At 37.1% G+C, this 24,568-nt stretch overlaps 1 protein-coding gene across 3 annotated transcripts in view; it reads right to left on the bottom strand.

Moving 5' to 3' along the window:
• Positions 1–24,568, bottom strand: part of UNC79 (unc-79 homolog, NALCN channel complex subunit) — a 210,180-nt gene that overhangs the window by 118,152 nt on the left and 67,460 nt on the right. For all 3 annotated transcript variants that reach the window (XM_045571940.1, XM_045571941.1, XM_045571942.1), the window contains exons 7-11: positions 23,766–23,895; positions 11,087–11,151; positions 7,832–7,920; positions 7,207–7,247; positions 4,508–4,536 (exon numbers count right to left, since the gene is read on the bottom strand). In XM_045571940.1, coding sequence (XP_045427896.1) covers positions 4,508–4,536; positions 7,207–7,247; positions 7,832–7,920; positions 11,087–11,151; positions 23,766–23,895 — 354 coding nt within the window. The remainder of the gene's footprint in view (positions 1–4,507; positions 4,537–7,206; positions 7,248–7,831; positions 7,921–11,086; positions 11,152–23,765; positions 23,896–24,568) is intronic.

The raw sequence follows: 24,568 nt of genomic DNA, 5'->3' as shown, positions 1-24,568 counted from the left end.
GAGTCTTACTGTTATATAAACAATCGGATGTGGATATGGGTTTAGTGGTAGTTATTTGCTATAATAAAGGCCTGAAGTTTAAGGTCTGCAATTTCCCATCCTGTTTTCTGGTCACAAGTTGTTTACATTCTTCCCACATGCAAATTCCTGGCTGGAGGTCCAAGGTCTTCTCATCTAAATGAAGCCCAGCTGTGGAGGAGGCTCTTTGGGTTTGGTTCCTCAGATACGCCTCTTTGAATCCAGGCTTTGAATCTAAATGGGCTTATAGCTGCTTCAACCAAGAGAGTAAGGCACGAGTCATATCACTCCCAAGGCCAGGCTATAAAAAGACATGCAGCTTCCACCTGACTGTCTAGAACTCTCTCTCTTCAGAAACACCCTCCTTGGGACCCATGGAGAGGCAATGTAAGTCTCCAGCCAGCAATTCTGACTAAGCCTAGCCTTCAAGCCACCCCATCCCGGAACCCAAACATATCATCTAGAAACCTTTAGATAATTCCATCCCTGAGCTATGCAAGTCTCCCCAGATGAGGTTTCAAACATCATCAAGTAGAGACAGGCTGTTGACTATGCCTTGACCCACAGTATCTGTGAGCATAATTAAATGGTTGTTGTCTTGTGTTGCTGCATTATGAATGAATCTTGCACAGTATCTGGGTATCCTACATATATTAGTATCCGGAATACCAACTCAAAGTCAACCTGCTTTATCACCATGTGCCATCAATTCCAAGCAAAAGCAGCAATAAAATACTCTGCCCCCAAATAATGTTTGGTTTGTCAAAGTTCTAAACAATTGCTGTGGTTCCTACTAGGTTTAAAAATATATTACAAGCCACAGATGATGCTCAACCCACATGGAGTCAGCTATTTGCATTCATTTCAACAATACACTAGAGATTTCCCTTTGATTTAGATTCCATTGGGCATGGTGTTCGAATGCTCACCATAGCCATTCTGTTTCATTCACTGCTTTAAGTTTTAAACATAAATAAATAACTCTAGGTGGCCTCACAGAACAGCAGAATTTAAATAATTCGAGGTCTATCTTTTATCTTGACAATCTTGATGCTTATTTCAAACTATTATTCGAGTGTAGGAACATGTAATACCAAAAGTACAAACTGTGCCCAAAGCAAGCTCAAACAATTCTAAACTATTTTGAACTTAATGGAAGGTCTCAAAATAATGTTGATATAAAATAAAATGTTTATCCTATATAATAAAAGCCCAGCGACCGAACAGCAGAAAGACCAGAACGACTGGTCAACCAGTCGCTATGACACACACTGACCACCAAAGGACAGATGCTCAACGCAGGAGCTGCCCCCTGGTGGTCAGTGCGCTCCCACAGTGGGAGCGCCAATCAGCTAACCAGGATGAGCGGCTGCTCCTGCTGCAGCTGCTCAGCTGACTGGCATAAGTGAAGCTCCCACAGCAGTCAACAGCAGTCAATCCTCACAGGCCACGCCCCCACCAGTGCACAAATCCCATGCACCGAACCCCTAAAGAATAAGTAATAAAAATGTGCTAATTTGAAGCTTATTACTAAAAATGTTATAAAAATAATTTTAGCATGTAAAGGAGGAGAGTGTTAAAAAAAAAATTGTCTGCTGTGGGTGTCAAATATATTAGATATATACTGCCAGAGTTGGAACATGCTGATTTACAAAATAAAGCTACTTTTCAACCTAGTCTCTCCAGCTCCTAAAAGATTCTCAAAGTAAGAATAAGGATAAAAATCGAATGAAAAGTTTGCTAAATGGTGCTGATTGCTTTTGCTCAGTGGTTAGAGCATCAGCCCATGGACCGCAGGGTCACAGGTTTGATTCCTGATCAAGGGCAGGTATCTCAGTTCCAGGCTCTATCCCCTACCTTGGACCTGGGCACATACAGGAGGCAACCCATTGATGTGTCTATCTCACATTGATGTTTCTCTCTCCCCTCTCCCACTTTCATTCTCTCTAAAAAATTTTAAAAAAAATCAATAGAAAAATATATCCTTGGATGAGGATTAAATTTAAAAAGCTTGCTCAATGACTGTATGATCCTTTGTTAAAATCTCAGAAAGAGCCAAAACCGGTTTGGCTCAGTGGATAGAGCGTCAGCCTGCAGACTGAAGGGTCCCAGGTTCGATTCTGATCAAGGGCAAGTACCTTGGTTGCAGGCACATCCCCAGTAGGGGGCATGCAAGAGGCAGCTGATTGATGATTCTCTCTCATAGATGTTTCTAACTCTCTATCTCCCTTCCTCTCTGTAAAAAATCAATAAAATATATTTTTAAAATATTTTTTTTAAATCTCAGAAAGATATAAGGTGATGTTCAGTTGAACTGCTCAGCTACAACAGGGCTTCTAATAATTTTAAGGACAAACTGAAATGCCCAAAGTATAGAAATAACTGTCTCAAAAATAATTACATAGATGGCTTTGGAGGCACAGAACCCCAATAAGACTTACTGAAAATCCACAAAGTCACACTAGCAAAAAAGCACCATCAACTTAGACTCCAGCTAAGGACAGACCCAGCTCTACATGAAAATAGGTCTGTGAGACACCCCTCCTCCCCAACTGCTACACACAGGAAGCAGCCTGAGAGAGTAGCTCAGCTGCCACCAGGGCCTTTTCGTATGGAAAAGGAGAGAGGTCTCAGAGAGTGCAGCAAGGTGCCAGGAATACAACAATGGATCTGAGAACCATTCCCAGAAAGCAAAACTAGATTCCACGCACGGCACATTCATTATCCCCAGAGACAGAACTGAAGTGGGCCTGGCTGGAGCTGCTACAGACCAGGGCCTGCTCCCTGCTTCCTCTTCCTCGTCTTGAACAGAAGTCTGTCGCTGCTATCATTTCCCTGTCTCATCATTGTGTGTTGGACTTGTACAGACCAGACGTAACTTGCCTTTTTAGTTCACAGGTCACTGGCTCAAGAGAATTTGCAGCCGAAACCGGTTTGGCTCAATGAATAGATCGTTGGCCTGGGGACTGAAAGGTCCTGGGTTCAATTCCGGTCAAGGGCATGTACCTTGGTTGTGGGCACATCCCCAGTAGGGGGTGTGCAAGAGGCAGCTGACCAATGGTTCTCTCTCACTGATGTTTCTAACTCTATCCCTCTTTCTTCTTCTCTGTAAAAAAATCAATAAATATATTTTTTTTTAAAAGAGAGAATTTGCACCCCAAGAGTTTCATCAGTGACCAGACCAGATGCAGATCACAAGATAATGCACTTTCCCGCTGAAGTCATAAATGGATAAAATTCTTGCACGTCTTGTAAGGTGCTGAGAATATTTTGCATTTGGAGAGAATGTAAGAATGTAATGTCCAGAGGGTTAAATAATGACCACAGAATTCTTGCTGCTTTATAAAAGGGAGTTTATTCCCCTACTCTGTGAAATGGTGCTGGCCTTGGGACTTCCTTTGAAGGCCGGATGAAGCAGAAGTGATGCTGCGTGACTTCTGAGCTTCGGTCTCAAAAGGCCTTTCAACCTCCTCTCTCATTCTCTCAGCACCCTGCTGCCACATGCACAGATCCAGCCTAGCCTCCTGGGAGATGAGACACCTGATGGGAAGAGGGAGGGCTAGACACCCAGTCATCCCTATCATTCCAACCATCCCAGCGGAAGCCTTAGATGGGAGAATGAGGTCATCTGGGACCAGCTAACCTCCAGCCTACTTACCAGTGGATACAAATGCATGAGTGAGCCTCTCAGAGTTTATCAAAAGAAGCTTAGCTAAGCATAGCCAAATTGCCAATCCAAAGAACTGTGATCAAATAAATATGTATTGTCATAAGCCATATGGCAAGAGATAACTGAAACAGTCCTCCAACGGTACTCATTCATGACTTACACCTAAAAAGTTTAAATGACCTGTACATGGGAGGTGGAAATAGAACTGGCCAGAACCCAAGTATCTCAACAACTAATACAAAGTTCTATATGGGACACCATACTAACTTCTCTTGTACTTTCCACAAGTAAAAAGATGGGTATGGTTTAGGGAAACTGTCATGAAAGGCGGCTAGTGAAATTTGAAGGTGGAATCTTTAACTAGAGATAACATTTAATTTACATATAAGTGAATATTTTCCATATATAGTGAGTCTGAGTATGTTAAAACATATATTAGCCTGTTTCTACCCCACTTCAAAGCAATAAAGATGCTTAGCATATAAGCTACATCATTAACCAAAGGTGGTTGCACAGATTATACTGTCATTCAAACCTTTTGTCATTAGAATTCTATTCCAAAGAAATGCATAGCTTTTATTTCAGGTAATTTATCAGAAATATTTGTGCAGAAGATGGGTGAGCAAAAGCAGAAATGGAAATAGAGACCATTCAGATGTAACAATCTTGCATGCCAAATTATTTCTTTTCCCCCTTCACAAATACAGTGACATGTACATACTGGGAAACCATGGTGCAGAAATGAGGCAGATGTCAATGAATGAATTTACATACAAACACAGAAACTCATGCCCCACCACACAGATGGTTTGCTCTTACCTTCTTCTGACATATGGCAGATATTTCAGCTGTAAGGGGAAAGTACACAAAACATCAACAAAGAAAGAGCCCATTTTCAACAAGGACAGCCATGAAGAGGAGTAAAAACAAGTTTTGTAATACAACCTCTAGACTTAGACAAAATAGCTTCTTCCTTGTCTCATGAATTATCACCTATTTATCTTATCTAATAAAAGCGTAATGTGCAAATTGACCATCACTCCAACATACAAGATAGCTGCCTCCATGTGGTCAAAGATGGCTGCCCCCATATGGACACAAGATGGCCAGCAGGGAGAGTAGTTGGGAGGGACCAGGTCTGCAAGGGAGGGCAGTTGTGGGTGATCTGGCCAGCAGAGAAGGGCAGTTGGAAGGCACCAGGCGTGCAAGGGAGGGCAGTTGGGGATGATTAAGCCTGCAGGGGAGGGCAGTTAGGGGTGGACCCAGGCCTGCAGAGGAGGGCAGTTAGGGGTAATCAGGCTGGCAGGGGAGCAGTTAGGCATCAATCAGGCTGTCAGGGGAGTGGTTAGGGAGTGATCAGGCTGTCAGGCAGAAATGGTTAGGGGCAAGCAGGCAAGCAGTTGGGAACCAGCAGTCCTGGATTGTGAGAGGGATGTCCGACTGCCCATTTAGGCCCGATCCAGAAAGGATCGGGCCTAAATGGGCAGTCGGACATCCTTGAGGGGTCCCAGATTGGAGAGGGTGCAGGCTGAGCTGAAGGACACTCAGCCCCATGCACAAATTTCCTGCACTGGGCCACTAGTTTTTAATATCATTAAAAAACACCAGAATGCTGCAAATACTTCACCTATTCTTATAAGTAATTCAACCTTCTCAGATATGTCCTGGAATTCAGATAACTTTCTCCTTACCTCCTGATTTGACAGAAAACAAAATTTTGGGCTACTATGGTTGTATGACTTCTTCAGTATCACCCAGGCTATCAATGGGGGAGGTAGATCAACCAATATGTCTATGGATCCCTCTTTACTGCTGTTCCATTATACTATGACACTGAGTTGATGTGATACTTTGAGAGCTTTACCTTGGGAAGGAGTTTCTATACAGAAAAATCTTACTATTTCAATTACTTAGAGTTGAACTAGCCATTTATACCATGCCTGTCCTAGTGTAAAATCAGCTGCATGCTTATTTAAGAGAAAGCAATTTTCAAACCCACGGATTGACCAGATGGAGTAAGGCTTCCAAACTACTGTCTACTTTAGGATTGACTTTAATGAATAACTGAGAACTCTTATGAGCGGGCATACAAATTATTTCCGTGAAAATTGATGCTTGAGAGTACTTGAAAATAGCTCTTCCGAGAGTGTTAGCATTTCTCTTGAAAGAGAAAGTGTTCAAACAATGGACTGAATTATTATTTACAGTATAGTCTATGTTCCAATTATTAAAAAGATCAAAGATAGCCCTAACAGGTTTGGCTCAGTGGATAAAGCATCAGCCTGCGGACTGAAAGGTCCCAGGTTCTATTTCGGCAAGGCCATGTAACTTGGTTGCGGGTACATCCCCAGTAAGGAGTGTGCAGGAGGCAGCTGATCGATGTTTCTCTCTCACCAATGTTTCTAACTCTCTGTCCCTCTCCCTTCCTCTCTGTAAAAAAATCAATAAAATATATAAATATATTTTTAAAAGATCAAAGATAAATGTCTCCTAAACTTTGTCTGGAAATTATGAATTAGTGGATGCCAATTGATTGAAATTTACAACTCAGTTTTTAATGCCAGTTTTGTGTGATTAATGGCTATTTAACAGTTTGCTACCTAGAGTTTATCTTAATCGGTCTAGTTAAATAATAAAAAGTTATCATTGCCCCACCAGCATGGCTCAGTGATTGAGAGTCGACCCATGCACCAAGAGGTCGCTAGTTTGATCCCAGGTCAGGACACATGCCCAGTTGTGAGCTCAATCCCCAGAAGGAATTATTTTTTTAAATGCGGTCTTCCCTATTTGTTCATTATCTTCCTCAAAAGCCATTTATCGAGTTACCCCTCTGCGCCTCTCTGTACTCAGTATGCTCCCAGCTTTTTCCACCTTTCATCTTTCCTTTGCTTTCGAGTACTTTACCTGGTCACTGTCTCCAATTAGGTAGCTGGAACACCTGCCTCCCATGGGTAGAAAAATACTGCCTTATCTATCTGATCTGTCAACTTACTGGGCTTAGCTTTCAGAACCCTAACAAACTACAAGCATTACAATCTTGTCTCTTCGTTGAGATGGGTCAGATATACTTTATCCCCATTTTGCTGATGAAGAGACTAAGTATCAGAATGATTAAGTTATTTTCCCTAAAAACACAGTTAATAGTAGTGGCAGGAGGAAGTCCAATTATTTCATGTTCTTCCCTTATTCCCATTCTGACCTGCTAAACATATCATTGGTAACACCATTATATATACATAAAACCTCTTAAAACATAATCCAGCAGGGCTTGAATCATACAGAATTCTAATTCCAAAATCTCCCCTTAATTTAGGTAGAAATGATACCTCTCCCCTCATTATTAAATGTGTAGGCATATAACAAGCAAGAAATGGATATAATGCTTCATATCAATGAATATTAATAGAATTTAATACTTCGGTTACTGTCTGTTAAATAAAATGGTACAAAAGGAGACAAATAAACCATGCCATTAGTCATGATTCCTCATGATTCATTCTTTCCGAAGTAAACCATACCTTGAGGCAGAAGAACATCAATCAACCATTCACTGTGGTCCCTATGAAGAAAAACAAAATTCATTTTTTAGCTTCTTAGCTATGTTTCCCTTCCACATGAATGTTTATAAACCATGCACTATTGCTAAGAGGCTTTTAATAGAAAGGAAGTGTAATTAAGAGCATTATCATAATAAACTTTTTCAATGTCTAATGCATTCCAGCTAAATTATAAATTATAGGCATTTCATCATATTCAGTTCTTTAAATGATACTTTCCAGATGCTAATTAAGCCAACCAAAACACATCATGATTTGCACAAAGCGGAGTGTGATTCTGTGAAGCTAACCAGCAAAGAGAACCCACGTGGATTATCCGTCATGTTTGAAAACCACTTTTCTTTTTCTCTATGGCCTTTTCAACCAGGCCGCTGCTTCGGTAAATGGAACCACTTCCTTCTGTCGCACACAAAACCAGTGAAACTCTGCAAAGCTAAAAATCTTTCAAATGGAAGTGTGCTCCATATTAAATACCTGACAAAGTAATCTTCAAAAACCAGAGAGGATAGTGGGAAATGTAGATAATGTAACCAATTTAAGTCTGAGTGATTTTTTTATCATATTGTTGTCCTTCCTTTATACCTACCCCGCTATCCTCTGGCTGCATTCTTCACAGAGATACAACGGGGGTGGTTTGTCACCCAAAGCTACTGACAGGGAAGGGTCTATGCACATCTGAAACACACAAAAAGACAGAATGAACTTTCCTGTCCTGTTTATCACATTCCTGATATCATGAGCACAAATGTTCCCATACTGACAGGTTTTCAAAAGCAAAGTGGAATGAATATGTTTAGCAGAACCCATTCAAACCTGTAACCATTTTTCCTGCACTGGCCCATGAGTCCACATAGTTGATTTAAATGTGGCTACTCTGGTTTTTCATTTCGCTTGTTATTTGCAATTCTGGTAACAAATAGTTCAAGAAATCTAACCTCCTTCCACAAAGATAAAAAAGAATCTTGTTCAATGGCTGCTGAAATTGCCTCTATATTACTCATACAGTATTACCTTCTCAAAAGTGGTAAACAAAGTGTCTCTCTTCAAGAGAAGAAAAATATATTGAAATTGAAAATCATAACTGTTACCAAAAAGCTAGCAGAAGCCTCATTCATAAAATTTAGCTTTGAATCGAACAATGAATGATTCACTTCTCACACACTGGAATCTAAGTTCTACATTAATCATCCAGTGGTTCATTGCCAGGTGTGTGGTTTTTTTCTTCACATGGAACCTGGCATTTGTTTAACCCTGCTGTGCCCTGCTCAGTTTTGGATTATTTATGGCTGAGTTTTCATTAGCCTAAGAACAGAGATGAAAAGCGTTCATTTTACAGTTGATCATTAGGATATTTTTAAATATCTGGATATTTTAAATCAAGTGAACAAAACATTTAGATTACTAGTTGAATTTTGTACTTTACATCAGTTCAAGTTTCTATGACTTACCAAAGTCATTTCGAATTCTGTTCCTGCCCTTCAAGAAATAATCTGTCCATGCTATAGCAAATTATGTAGTAACATGACACAAATTCTTTGGAACATCCTTCTGCCTTTTCTTTGGTTGTTTTTACTGATTTGAAGGGGGGAAGGGAATGCACCAAATTTATAAGCCAAATAGCCTGTCATTTAAAGTTAAAACCCTGAGGTGTTTCAATGATTGTGGAAACAGCATTATTATTCCTAAATTCAAATAATTATACCATCTAAATCTGTAAATTATATATTTCCTGTTGCTAAAGACCCAGTATGAAATTTTTTCTTAGGTAAGTTTCATTCTTCCTTTGATAATTACTTTTTGATATGTTCAAAATCAGGGATTGGCCAACATTCTGTAAATGGTCAGAGAATAAATATTTCTGGCTTTGTGTGCCATGTGTTCTCTGTCATAACTAACTACTCAAACCCAGCCAGCATGGCTCAGTGGCTGAGCATCAACCTACAAACCAGAAGGTCATGGTTCGATTCCCAATCAGGGCATATGCCCAGGTTGCGGGCACAATCCCCAGTGTGGGGCTTTCAGGAGGCAGCTGATCAATGATTCTCTTTCATCACTAATGTTTCTAGCTTTCTCTCCTTCTCCTTTCCTCTTTGAAATCAATAAAAAATATACTTTAAAAAAATTAACTACTCAACCCTACTATTGTAGCATGAAAGTAGATGATATATAAGCAAATAAATAGAACTTTATTTACAAAGATCTGGCTGGTTTGCTGACTCCTATGTCAGAGGCTTATCTAACTATTCATAAAGTGATTTTCAAATAGTAAAACTAGAAGCAGAACGTGATAAAATGAACTATAAACTCCAACATATTTTCATTGGAATTCCTATCCCAACAGCTGGCTTTTGCCCCAAACGTATTTTAGTTTCTGTGCAATCTATTTCAATAAAAATAAATGTTACTTTTCTATTTGGCAAATCATTGCTGCCTTGGTGTATAGCTGACTATTATGGAAATATTGGGCTTTTTGTGAGTACAAATCAAGTTTCCCTGAGTCTTCCCCAGGCACCCAGGTAGACTTCTTCTTCCCCTTTACTTTCATTTCAAATGAGTACAGATACCTCTGTCAGGTACTGGTTTTTGTTCACTCCACTCAAAAGGAAAACTCCTAGGAAGTTAGAACTCAATGGAGATTAGCTAGAAGACCTCTAATGTGTTTGATGTATTCATTAACACAATTCATCTGATCTGGGACTAATAATGCCAATTCTGATCTACTCTGAACAAATCTGTTTACACACATAGTAATATGTTCATATCTGATCTTGCATCAAAAATATTGTTCTCTGCTCATAAATATATTACCAATATAGAGATTTGGGGAAATGGAGAAAAGGAAAGAAGAAAACTTAACTACTTCAATAACCCTCCATCTCAATGCAATCATAGTAACTGATGTTCTGATGAGCATGACTGGTGGTTTTTCTATTAATATAAATATACAGATATACAATTTTAAAAATAAATTGGCATCACACTATACAACTTTATAATTTCTTTTTCATCTAACATTATTCCATTTGCATCTGGAAATTGGATACCCTTGATCTACGTGTCCTAAGGTCATATCCCTGTGCATGTGGGAAGTGCTCACATTGTAAAGAAAGCACAATACCACGCAGACCTGTTGTCATGAAAATACATGTCAACTAACAAGAATGTTACCCTTCTGGGAAGCATAAAGTGAAAATATAAAAGATTTTTTTATATTTTCAGAAAGTAACATTTGGAGGATGATAAAAAAAATGTTTTGGAAAAAGAAGAGGTGGTGGTTACACAACATTATGCAAGTGCTAAATGCTACTGAATTTTCACTTTAAAACCATAAATTTTATGTTGCATGAATGCCATCTCAATTTTTAAAATGACAGAAAGTAGGATGTCTTGGCCTCTCCTGGAGGACTGGCTACAGGGAACCGCCTGTGAGAAAAGCAGGGCCAGGCCAGAGGAGTAAACTGGGCTCTCTGCGTTAAGACAGGGAGGAAACCTGATTTGTGATGAATTCTGTAAGTGGAAGGCCAGAATCATCAGGAAGTGAGAGGACCCCTGTGAATGCAGGATGACATAAAACTAGAAGGAAAATAACTTGGGGGGAAATCGGACAGAAAGCACCTCCTTCCTGTTGACATCTGAGCAAGCCCAAAAAGGGCACTGTGTCAGGCAGAAAGGAGGACAGATATAAAAACTAATTTCAATTATGGGACCCAAGCAGCTCTCACACTTTGAAGAATTAAGCTGAATTCAATGAGTAACATATAAATTAGCATTTCATTCAACAACTTGCTGACGATTTGACCACTGGCAATACAATGTGAGACCAGGTCTCATGAAACAGTACCTTCACTGCTGGTTTATTAATTGCGTTGTGGCATTCAATGTGCTGACAGTGGATGGGATTCCAAGCTGTAAAGCAAAAACATAACTGATGAATACTTCTCATTGAAATGATTTGTGCCCTAGTAAAAAACAACACAGCGGATACTTCATTAGTTTTCTTTTACCGAAATAGATTCATCCTCAGAAGCCTTCCTAAAATGAATTTTAAATATATGAAAAATTTTTAAATTGAGCAAAGATATCACAACTCCATCATCCATTTTCCTATGGGAGGAGACAATCTAATATAAGGTGGCATACACAATATCAAATATTACCTCACAGTGATATACCATTGCTAAGTTCTCTATGATTTCACTGGATCCTCCCAACAACTCTGCGGGATAGATACAGCAGATCATTAACCTCATTAAATATATGAGTAAGTTAAAGTTAAAATGGTTAAGTAACTTGCTATGATCACAGAATTAGTAAACAACTAAATGAGAACTAGCCTAGTCTAGCTAGGACTAGAATTTGGTTCTTGACACTCTGCTCTCTTCACTATAGTATATACTATGCTAAACACCCTAGATTTTTGGCACGAGGCAGTGTTTCAAATTGATAGCAAGTGAAATGAATGATAAAGCAGCTTCCACCATTCCATTCGCCTCCCCACCCCATCAAATTGGGAGACTGGAAAGATCACTTTCTTGCCCGAATGAAATGCAGCTCTCTCACACATGTGACCCACAAATTAAGTCTCTGCTAGTTTGCTAATACCCAACTCCTTAACACAGTATAACAGAGAATAAGGATAAGAACCAAGTAATTATCATCATCCAGATGATTCTGTAGCCCAAAGCACTTAGCTAACATTACAAAGGTAATAGAATTATAAGTTGAAAGTAGGACATTTTTCTAAATTGCCATATTATAATCTTATAGGATCATGTTTGGCCTAATATAGAAGAATTTGCAGGTGAGAGGACATTGTTACTTAGTTACATATCAAATTATAATTCAAAAATATTTACTATGTTCTAAACATTTTATAAAATTTTCTATCTAGAAGTATTTTAACTTCAAATATTCTATTTTCAATATTCAAATATTGTTAGACTAAGCATAACATTTTGTGTCTAATTTGCAATTTAAGAAAATACAATCAACAGGCAATTGACCTTAAAAAATATACAAAGAAGAAAAAAAAGTAAGTAAAGATAAAAACCACTACTCTTATAACAGTATTATACTGCTTATATTTTTAGAGAATGAGAAAGAGGAAATGAGTAATAGTAAGAAATAGATGAAGAAATTATTTGAATATAGGCATTCTATAACTATAAGATTTGATTCCTACATGTGAGAAAGTCAAGATGAATACAGAGTATAGCAAACCTTAAAAAAAAGAAAAAAAAAGAAAAAAAAAGAATGCCTTTAATTGGTATAGAAGTTCCAAATACATAGGACATGTAGCCTCATTTATCCAAACCCAAATTCATAACAGATATCACTAACACATAAGAGCATTCTGTCCTGCTGAGTCCAGAAATGGCCTCAGAATACTTCTCAAAACTGAGCTTTTAGGAAGTCACCATTAATCAAAGATGAAACCATCTCTGAACCATCAGACTTTGCAACAGCTATAGAATTTGATAAAGGTTATAAAGATTCCTGTTCTGCCAGAGAATAATGCTTTATATGTGGATGGTGAGGATATGGAGGAGATCCTATTCCTATAATTTTTTATTCCATTTTTACAGAATCAAACTGAATTAAGAGGAGATAGTAGAATTTTTAATTTAAGTTCACCAAAGTCACACTATATTTAAGTTTACTAGAATAGTGATTCTTAGCTTTGGTTGTGTTTCAAAAATCATCTGTCAAGCCTTCAGAAATATGATGCCTAGACCCCATGTTAGATCTACTGAATTAAAAAATCTCTGAAGCTAGAGCACCAGCAGTTGTAATTGGGAAAACATTACAACTGATTGTAATGTATACTTTACCATAAGGCAGATATAATAAAGATAGATCTCCCTTCATTTGAAAATAGAATAAAAAATATAGCATAAAAACATGGCAGACAAGGGCTCTGCTTCCTACTATGACAGAGTAACTGGTATTAGACGCGCTCTCCTACCATAAACAACTAAAAACATGGAAAATACATATGGAACAACTATGTTCAGAAATCAGACTTCATGTAGTACAGGACAATGATCCTTGAGAGAAGAGAAACAATGAAATGACTCCTACAGCCACCCTGGCTTTCTTCCTGAAAGCAATTTTCAGACCTTGCCCTAGAAGAGGAAATATAAGCACAGTAGGTTGGTTTTATTGAGTTGAGGGGACAAAAACTGGCATTTAGAAAGGCAAGGTGACTTAAATTTGCTAGGTAGAGTACCAAAGAAGAAGGAGCTGAGCAAAGTACAAGCTCCAGAAATCTGAGTAGGAGTCCTTTAGGGGGGGTTGGCTTTATATTAAGCTGAACATGTATAATACAAACTTAATTAGGTTTCATAGAGGACAATTATGAGGGATTTATAACCTAATAATTAGTATATCTAATATAGGGTTGGGAAATATTCAAGTTCCAACCAGCCAGAGTGGAGGGAACTCAGTAAAATCCTGGAATATTCAATGGAGACTTTAGAAAGTCATGTCATAGTAGAAGAGCTGAACTAACATTAGTGAAAAAAGCTACCCCAGACTTACCCTAACAAAGCATTAAGAACAAACCTTGGAAGGGTTAAGCTAATCCACCAGTAACTTGACTATCAAAAGAAACTTTAACACACTATAATGGAAGACAACAAAATCCAGACACTTCATAATGTGGTATTCTTGAAGTCCAGCATCCAATCAAAAATTAATATTTGAAAAGGAAGGAAAATGTAACCCATAATTGGGAGAAAAACTGGGCATTAGAAACAAACCCAGAAATTACAGAAATGAGGTAGTTTTAGCAAACAAGGACTTTAAGACAGCTATTGTAAGCATATTTAAAGAAAAATATGAGCACAATGAGGCCAGATATTGAAGATAACAAAAGAACCAAATTAAATTTCTAAAAATTAAAAATATAATACCAAAAATGAAAAATTAACTAAATGGGAATAATGGCAGCTTAGACAATGTAGAAGAAAAGATCTGTGAATTAGGAGACATAACAACAAAAACTACCCAAACTGAAATAGTAGGAAAAAAATAAAGAGAGCTTCAGTGAGCTGTGGGAAAATATCAGGCAGAGTAAGCAAGTGTGTTTAAAAGCCAAAATGGTGCAACAGGGGCAGGGAGTGGTGATTTTTTTTTAAAGAAAAAATGGACAAAATTTTGCAAGTTTGATAAAAACTATAAACCCACAGATCCAAAAAGCTCAATGAATCTTAGGTAAAATAAAAGCAAAGAAAATCACACCAAAACTCATTAAAATCGAACTGATAAAACCAATGATAGAGAGAAAATCTTAAAAGCAGCCAGGAAAAAAAGACACATTACTTACAGGGGAACAAAGATAAGAATGATCGTTGATTTCTCGTCAGAAACAATGCAAGCCAGAAGACAATGGAACGACATCTTTAATAGGCTGAAAGAAAAAAACTGTCAACCTAGAATCTTATACCCAGTGAAAATATCCTTCAAAATTGAGTAAGAAATAAAGACTATTTGAAGACAAACACTAGAGAATTTATTGCCATCTAAGCTCCACTATAAGAAATATTAAAGAAAGTTCTTGAGGCTGAAGGAAAGCTAGGACTTTCATAAAGGCAAAAAGAGTTCTGGAACTTAGTAAATATAATGAATAAAAGACTTTCTAATCAGATTAACATGTTTTCAAAAGATGATTGATTGTTTAAAACAAAAATAATAGCCATGTATTGTAAGACCAATAATATATAAAGAATTAAAATATTTAATAACAAGAACAAAAAGGATGAAAAGGGGGAAATGAAAGTGTACAGGGTTCTAACATTACATGTAAGCTAGTATAATATTCTTTTAATGGAGACTGTTAAATTAAAGGTATATATTATAAACATTAAAGCAATTTTTAAATGTATGTATACCTAGTAATTCAATACAGAGATAAAATGAAATACTAAAAATAATCCAAAAGAAGATATTAAAAAGAAAAGAAACAGAATAGATGGGACAAGTAGAAAACAAGTACAAGATGCCAGGCTTAAGTCCAACTGTATCTGTAGTTACATTAAATGTAAATGGCCTAAACAATAATTATATTACATGTAAATGGTCTAAAGGTCATCAAATAGATTTTAAGTTTTTTCAAAAAGCATGACTCAAATATTTGCTGCCTATGAGCAATACTTGAAATATAATGATAAATATATTAAAAGTAAGCAGATAGAAAAATTAGTGCCATTATATATGATTAGCATACATTAGCAAATGCTAATCATAAGAAAACTGGAGTGTCTATATAAATATCAAACAAGTAGACTCCAGGACAAAGAACATTACCAGTAATAAAGAAGAACATTTCACAATGATGATATGGTCAATTCATCAAGATGACATAATAATCATAAATACCATGTACAGTTAATAGTAGAGTTTTAAATTATATGAAGCAAAACTGACACAAATAAGTCCATAATTCATGTTATAAATTTCACCAATCTTCTCTTAATAATTCATAAAACAAGCAGACTGGAAATCAGTAAAAATAGAAAGCTTAAACAACATTAACAACTTAACCTAATTAATAATGATAGAATTCTCCACTCAGCCACTGCAGAATATACATTATTTGCAAAGTTCACTAACAAAAACAATATTTGACCCATAAAATAAGCCTTAAAAATGTATATGTAGCAATACATAGAGTATCATTCCTGACCACAATGAAATTAAACTAGAAATAACAAAAACATACCTGGAAAGTCACTAAATATTTATATTTCTGAAAAATACACATCTCAATAATCCATAAATCAAAGAAGAAATCACAATGAATATTGGAAAATATTCTGTACTAAAATACAATAAAATGACAGCATATCAAATTTGTGAAATGCAAGTAAAGCAACGTTTAAGGGGAAATTTATAGCTTTAAATTATTTTATTAGAAAATATAAAAGATTCAAAATAAATTATTTAGATTTCTACCATAACAAAATAGAAAAAATTAAACTCAGTGTTATCAGAAAAAAGAAAATAAAGATAAAGGCATAAATCAATGAAATGGAAAATGGAAAACCAATAGAGAATATTATAAAACCAAACATTGGTTCTTTGGCAAGTTCAATAAAATTGATAATTCCTCTACCACGCCTAATAAATAAAAACATAGAAAAAAAACAAATTATTAATATCAGAAATGAAAGTTAGGACATCACTGCAGATCCTACAGATATGCCAATAAATTTGATAAGCTAGATGAAAATGACCACATTCCTCAAAAATCACAGATTACAAATTTATAAACTCTGACTCAATTAAAAAAAAAAAAGTAAATGCCCCATAACTATTAAATTGAATTCAGCAATGTAAAATCTTCCCACAAAGAAAACCTCAGATCTAGATGGATTTACCCATAAATTCTATTAACTATTTAAGAGAAAAAATACAAATCATACATAAACTCTTTCCAAAAATAGAAGAGGAGGAAACACTTCCAAACTCATTTTATGAGGTCAGAATTACTCTCTTAAACAAAACCAGATGAAAGCATTACAGTAAGACTGTCAAATGACAGCGGGAAGGCAGGGGAGAACTAGGGGGCAGGGGGAAGTAAGAGATCAACCGAAGGACTTGGATGCATGCATATGAGCATAACCAATGGACACCAGATACTGGGAGGGGGTGAGGGCATGTGCGGGGGCAAGGAGGGGAGAAAGAAGGGAGGTTGGAAGGAGGTCAATTGGGGGGGAGGAGACATGTGTACTACTATTTGTAATACTTTAAACAATAAAAAAAGAAAAAGAAAGCATTACAGTAATATCCCTCATAAATATAGAATCAAGAACACAACAAAAAATTAGCAAATTAAGTCTGGCAGTATAATACAGCTGAAAATGAGGATTGTATCTCAGGAATGTAAGGTTGGTTTAACAATGCAAGTCAAATCAATGTAATTTACCATATTAACAGAATGGAAATTATATGATCAACTCAAAATATATTTTAACAAAACAGGAGAAAATGCATTTAACCAAAATTAATATTCACTCATGATAAAAACTCTCAGCAAACTAAGATGAGACAGGGACTTCCTCAATCTGATTTTAGAAAAAAGCATCTGTGACAAACCTACAACTACCATTGTATTTAATGGTGAAAACCTTAATGCTTCCTCCCCAGAAATTAAGGGGCTGTGGGGGAAGGTATTCACTCTCAGCACTTTTATTCAACACTGAACTGGAAATATGAGCCAGTGTAATGATAAAAAGAAAGAGAGGAAGGAAAGAAGAAGGGAAGAAAGGGAAGGTAGGAGGCAGGCAGGCAAGCATATAAATTAGAAATAAAGAAGAAAATGTTTTAATTATTTTTATTTTCAAGAGAGCAAAATCTTGTATACAGAAAACTTTAAGAAACTTACAAATAAGCTACAAAACTAACAAGTAAATTTAACAAAGTTTCAGGATAAAAAAAATCAATATACAAAAATCAATTAAATTTCTTTACACTGTCAATAAACCATGGGAAATTAAATGTTAAAATAATGACATTTGCATCATAAAAAGTATCAAATACCTAGAAATTAATTTTTAAAATAAATGCAAGAATTCTATACTGAAAACTACAGGGGGAAAGTTTTAAAGACCTAAATAATGCATCATGTTTATGAATTGGAGAACTAATATTTTGCAATGTCAATTCTTTCCAAATGGAACTATAGGTTTAATACAACCCAGATCAAAATTCCAGAAGGATTATTTTTGCAGAAATGAAAGCTAAATATATACGGAAATGTAAAAGACCTAAAATAGCCAAGATGATCTAAGATAGGGGTGTCGAACTCAATCAGAGAAGGGGCTAAAATCTAAAATCCAGCCTTAATCGCGGGCCGAATGGTTTACTGAACAGTCATAAACTGTCATTGTGATGGAAACGCAGCGGAGTGCAGTGATGACAGCGCGGTGCGAGACACATTGCAAGGCCTGGCGGGACGGATTTGGCCCGCGGGCCTTGTGTTTGACACATGTGATCTAAGAAGAACAAAATTAGAGACTTGCACTATCTGATTTTAAGACTATAAAGCCAAAGTATTTAAGACAGTTTTCACTGGTATACAGATCAATAAAACAGAATAATTTCAACATTAATCATCAAAGAAACACAAATTAAAGCCACAATAAGATACACACCTATGAGAATGGCTAAAATTCAAAAACTGACAGCTGTGAGTATTAGCAAGGATATATAGCAACTGAACTTCTCATATACTATTGAATGAAATGTACAATGGTGTACACACTTTACAGAGCTGTTTAAAATTCTTTTATAAATTATATGACCCAGCAATTCTTCTCCTGAAATAAATGCATAGGCCTACAAGACTTGTGTAAGATGTTCACAGTAGCTTCATGTGTATTGGCCAAAAACTTAAACAGCTAAATGTACATCAATATCAAGGTTGAAAAACAAACTGTGGTATATACATACCATAGAATACTTACTTAACAATTAAAAAAAAAAAACCCTACTAATATCATCAACAGTACAGATTAATCTCAGTAACATTATGCTAAATGAATGAAGTAAGACACAAAACAATAAATCCCTGAATCATATGAATACAAAGTCCCCCTTATCCGCACAGGACATATTCCAAGACCCCCAGTAGATGCCTGAAACCTCAAATAGTATCAAACCCTATATATACTATTGTGTGTTTTTTCTATACATACAGACTTATGATAAAGGCTAATTTATGAAATAGGCACAGCAAAAAATTAACAATGACTAATAACAAAATAGAATAATTATAACAATCCTATACAACAAAAGGGTAATATGCAAATCAACCGAAAGGTGGAACAACCAGTGGCTATGATGCACACTGCCCACCAGGGGGCAGACACTCAATATAGGAGCTGCCCCCTGGTGGTCAGTGAGCTCCCACTGGGGGAGGGCCACTCAGCCACAAGCCAGGCTGATGGTTGTTGAGTGCAGCAGCAGCGCTAAGGATGTCCCCTGGGGGAGCCGGCCTAAGTCATCAGTCAAACATCCCCCAAAGGCTGCCAAACTACTAAAGGGCACAGGCCAAGCCATGGCTGGTTTGGCTCAATGGACAGAGCGATGGCCTAAGGATTGAAGGGTCCCAGGTTCGATTCCGGTCAAGGGCATGTACCTTGGTTATGGGCACATCCCCAGTGGGAGGTGTGCAGGAGGCAGCTGATCAATGTTTCTAACTCTCTTTCCCTATCCTTTCTTCTCTGTAAAAAAAACAAAACAATAAAATATATTTAAAATATAAATAAATAAATAAATATTATAAATGGCACAGGCCAGGCTGGGGGACCCTCCACCCACCCAGTGCACAAATGTCATGCACCAGGCCTCTAGTGTACTATAATAAACCATATGTAAATGTGGCATTAAGAAGTAACATAAGAGTTACTTGAACAAAAGCATTGTGATAGCTCTACAGTTCATGTTATAACTCAGATTATCTGGGTAATAATTAGATGAGCATTATATACTTGTCAAAATGGATCCAGCCATATAGTTGATACTTGTGTGTCTTACTATATATAAAATATGCTTTAATAAAGTACTATTATCACTAACAAAAGAGAGATAATCTCTGGCAATTTTCTAAAACTGATGAGAGACATTAAATCAAGAAGTCTTAGGAAACCCCAAAAAGACATAGTAAAGCTGCTGAAAAATAAAAGCAATGGATCAATCACCCAGATAGAAAATGAATAAGAAAACAGATGCCAACCTCTTGCATCCCCTACCCTCCACTGGCCCAGACCCGATCTACCCCCATCACAGTGGGCCAGCCAGACCCCACCCATGCACAATTCCATGCACCCAGCCTCTAGTTTTCATCATAAAATTCTGTGAAGCTATATAATTCTTCTTATTAAAATATTTAGGGTTGCAGTGCACTCTAAATACTGATGATACCCTTTACTTCATCCTTCACTACAGCAGGCATTGCATACATTTCTAATGTTTCACTAAGAAGTGACAGCACAGTTATACCCAAAAAATGTGAGTGTTCAATGAAGAGAATCTAGGTTCAAATTCAAGCAGTGTTTCCTTATTACTGTGTGAATTTAGGGATGTTAGTTAAACTATGCCCCACTCTTTGTTGTAACATTGAAATAAGGAAACCTGCCTCTCAAGATCTTTTGTGAAAATTAATGGAGGAAATGTCTGTAAAACCTAATCTGGTCTTGGCCTATAATTTTTGTTCAATTAAGAGAATGCTAAAATATTAAATGAGATAATAAGCAGCTAGGACAATGCCTGATCAATAGTAACATACAGACAAGAATGGTTCATTTTCCCCATGACCTCCTGTTTTCTGCATAGAATGCCATAATCCCCTAGAATGGGATTTCCAAGAGAGCGGCTTTCCCAGGACCTTGGGCAGTGCCTGGCAAGTAGGCAAATAATGGAAGCATGTAGAGGTGTGATTACGAGGTTGAATGCCTGCACACAGCAACTCCTGTTCAGATAGGCAAGAGAAGAAAGAGTCACTCTGATCGTAGTTGGCAGAGGCTGAGCTATTCCGGGGAGACAGGTTTGTCTGGCTCTTTCAAGAGGGTGTGGTCACCCGGGAAACAGAAGCCTCTGTCAGTTTCCCGGGGGGTTCTGGGACACTAACAGGCCAATGTTATCATGTGGTTTCTCCATTTAAAACCTGGTGTGGTTTCCCTTGGCCATTAGGATGAAATCCAATCTCCTTCATAGGCCCTGCCAGGCTTTCCGCTTACCCCTGTCCCTTCACTGTCTGGCTGCAAAGCGACTTTTTCCAGTAACTAAAATACTATCATGCAATCTTTGGCCGCCGAGTCTGAACCCATGCAGTTCCTTCTGCTTCGATCTCATTTTTATCTATTAATGTTTCACTCCCCTAGTGATGTCTGGAGTGTACATCTCGTTCAGGTATCAGCTCAAATGTCACTCGCGAAAGAACCTTTCTTGACAACTCAACCTCCTGCAAATCTGCCCACCAACAGGGTGAGATCAGAGGTCCCTCCCGTGTGCTCCCACAGCTCTCCGTACAGTTGACCTTGAACAACCCAGCTTTAAATTGTAGGCTATTAATAGTGGGTCCACTTACACACAGATTTTTTTCAATAAATACTGTAAATGTATTTTTTCTCTCTTATGATTTTCTTTTCTCTAGTTTACTTTAAGAATACAGTATATAATACATATAACATAAAATATGTGTTAAACGGCTATAATATGTGATGTTTCCCATCAACAGTGGGCTACTAATAGTTAAGTTTTAGGGGAGTCAAAAGTTATGCATACATTTTCAACTGTAAAGGGGGTGAGAAGGTTGGCACCCCTAACTCCTGTGTTGTTCAATGGCCAACTGTATTTGCTCTGCCTTAGAACTTACCACACTATAAGGTAGTTTCCTGGTCTTTCCCTCCAAATGGGATGTCCACACCAAGATATTAGTGATTTTTAGTATGGTTTTTCATCATATTACCAATGCCTAGAATAATGCCCAACTAACAGTGGATACTGCATAAGAATTTGATGAATAAATGAATGAATTTTCATATCTAGATTGTATTAAGTTCCATAAGATCTGGTTTTGTGTCAGAAAACACAGGGCCTTGCACGTTAGAGTTACTCTTTAAATATTTACCAAATAAGTACATTTCATTTAATATTGGTTACCCATCCATACATCCTGTAAATGCTTATTTCATAGATCTACTGAGAAGAGTTGGTATCAAATATTTCAATCATTTTACCTTTTATTTTATTAATTATTCCAACTACTTTTGCTTTTATATTCAAATTATTCAATTAGCAATATTTCAATATTCTTTATTATAGGTTATATAAAACATCAATAATATCGATTTTAATTCTTTTAAAAATTACTACCTCCATTGATTTAATACAGGCAGTCCTCAGTTTATGTTGGACTTATGTCATTTTGTGGTTACGATGCCATCTCCCATTTTCAGTACTTATAAAAAAATAAAGTTCCGTCATTTCAACATAGGAACATATGTGCTTTATGTTTTCATTATTTATTTACTAAAAGTAAAGGTCAGGAATCCTTACCTTTCTTTTAATTTTATTTTACTATTTCACTTCACTGCTGCTGTGTGTGTGCTCCCTGTGCCGTGACATAGGTGGTTATGTAGGTGGGTTCTGACTTCTGGCGAAAATCGAGTTAGGTCTCACTGTAGGAACAGATCTTCAACGTAACCTGAGAACTGCCTGAATTATTGTTACCACTACAGCCCATACTATTTGTTCTAAGCTTAGAATAAGCCCAGGAAGGACCATCAAAACAGGCATTAATAACTCTAGCAAGTGGCTTTCATCAGGAACATAAGGAACAGAATTAAATTAAATGCCTGCTGAACCACCTCCAATGGCCTTAGGAAAGACAAGAGAGGCCAAGAAAATGGGTTCTAGAACATCAGTACACAAGAACCTGAATGAAAGCTAACTTTGCCAAAACATCCACCTCTGCCATTTTTAGAAAGCTATGTCTACAATTAAGTGGAGGGAGAAGATAGTCAAGGGCATCTGAAACTCTATTAGCCATAGATTATATTATACTAAATCCATGCATGGGAAGGTGGGGTCCTTAGCCCAGCCTGCACTCTCTCGTAGTCTGGGACCTCTTGAGGGATTGGGCCTAAACCAGCAGTCAGACGTTCCTCTTGCAATCCAGGACCACTGGCTCCTAACGGCTGGCCTGCCTGCCTACCTCAATCGCCCCTAATCACTCACCTGCCTGCCTGATCACCCTTAATTGCTCATCTACCTGTCTGATCCTCCCTAACCACTTGCCTGCTTGCCTGCCTGCCTGCCTGATCGCCCCTAACCACTCTGCCTGTCTGCCTGATCGCCCCTAACTGCTTGCCTACCTGCCTGTCTGATCACCCTTAATCGCCTCTGACTCGGCCCCAGCCACCACGACTTCGCCCAGTCATTTGGCTGTCCGGTCTGTTCAGCATATTACACTTTTATTATTATAGTTAATAATAATTACAACATAGGACCTGGGTTAGTTTGTTGTTGTTTTTTAATAAATATGTCTTTATATTTAAATTTGATGTTTACTTCTCAGTTATTGACAACAATATTCAGCAATTGTTGACTCTTCTTGTCCAACTAGGCTATCAAGGTCATTTAATTGGCACTTAGTGTAGTACTGGTAATGTTGAACATGCTCCAAATCTTCTCATCAGAACAGAATTAGCCACCTGGAGTTTTGCTATATGGTGAGCAAATGTGCAGCATTACGGCTCACACCTCTGCAGTGATTAATATCAGTCGTAGTTAAGACCACAGAGTACGTGTGGCAAATGAGACTGAGATTTACACTATGGTGTCATAAAATTAATTTTAATTAATTTATTTTACACCACCTAGTTTCAGAAAGGATTTATGACAATGTCTAAAGGCACATACATATAATCCAGGAGGATAAAAAATATATAAGTAGGTGAGGCAAAGGTGGCATAGGAGAAATAAAGACGGGCATCACAGGGCTCTTCTCTTACCTGTGTACTGCAAGCCCCTGTATTCGCTTATTGCCCCAGGAGGTTTTAGATTGGGCCAGTAATGGAACAGCATTTGCACAGCTGGCGGTTTCACTTGTGAAGGGCCATAGGCGATCACGTACAAAAGATCCTGAAGGAAGCAGGAAGCATATTTTGACTTAGCATGATCAAGTAAAAATAAAGGTAGCTCACTCGACAGTACCAAAACAGGAAATATTTCAATAGAGGAGTTGAGGTGGTTAATTCCCCTGGAATCTCATCAACCAGTTTAGATCACATTAAAACATTATTTTTGTTATTTACTTATTGGTTATGTAAATAAACCCCCCAGGTGGAATTCATATGTACATTATCTCTCTTTTTTTTAATTGAATTTATTGGGGTGGCATTGGTTAATAAAATTAAATAGGTTTCAATTATACATTTCTGCAATACATGTATTGTGTATTTGCCAGCCCAAGTTTAGTCTCTTTCCATCACTATGGATCCCCGATATATTTTAGAACAACATAAGCCAGTTGCTAAACAGTGCATTTTTAAAATATAACACATTTTGCAACAATGCACATCTATTTGAAAGGAGACAGGTTCTTAAGCAACTTTTCAAATTAAATAAAATTGTCATATAATATAGCATTTGCTAAATTCCAAGAATAAAAGATATTCAATTACTTTTTCGGTCAAGCTATTGGTTCAAGACCATTCCTTCTCTAAATGATAATTAACCAGTGAGGAAAGAATTATAGTTTCTGCCACACCAATATAATAAAACATCAATAAATTTTACCTACAAATACATTTAA

This window comes from Pipistrellus kuhlii, unplaced genomic scaffold (assembly GCF_014108245.1).
Source record: "Pipistrellus kuhlii isolate mPipKuh1 unplaced genomic scaffold, mPipKuh1.p scaffold_m20_p_41, whole genome shotgun sequence".
Taxonomy (NCBI): domain Eukaryota; kingdom Metazoa; phylum Chordata; class Mammalia; order Chiroptera; family Vespertilionidae; genus Pipistrellus; species Pipistrellus kuhlii.
The sequence above is the reverse complement of the archived record's forward strand: the minus strand, read 5'-3'. Positions and strand labels throughout refer to the sequence as shown.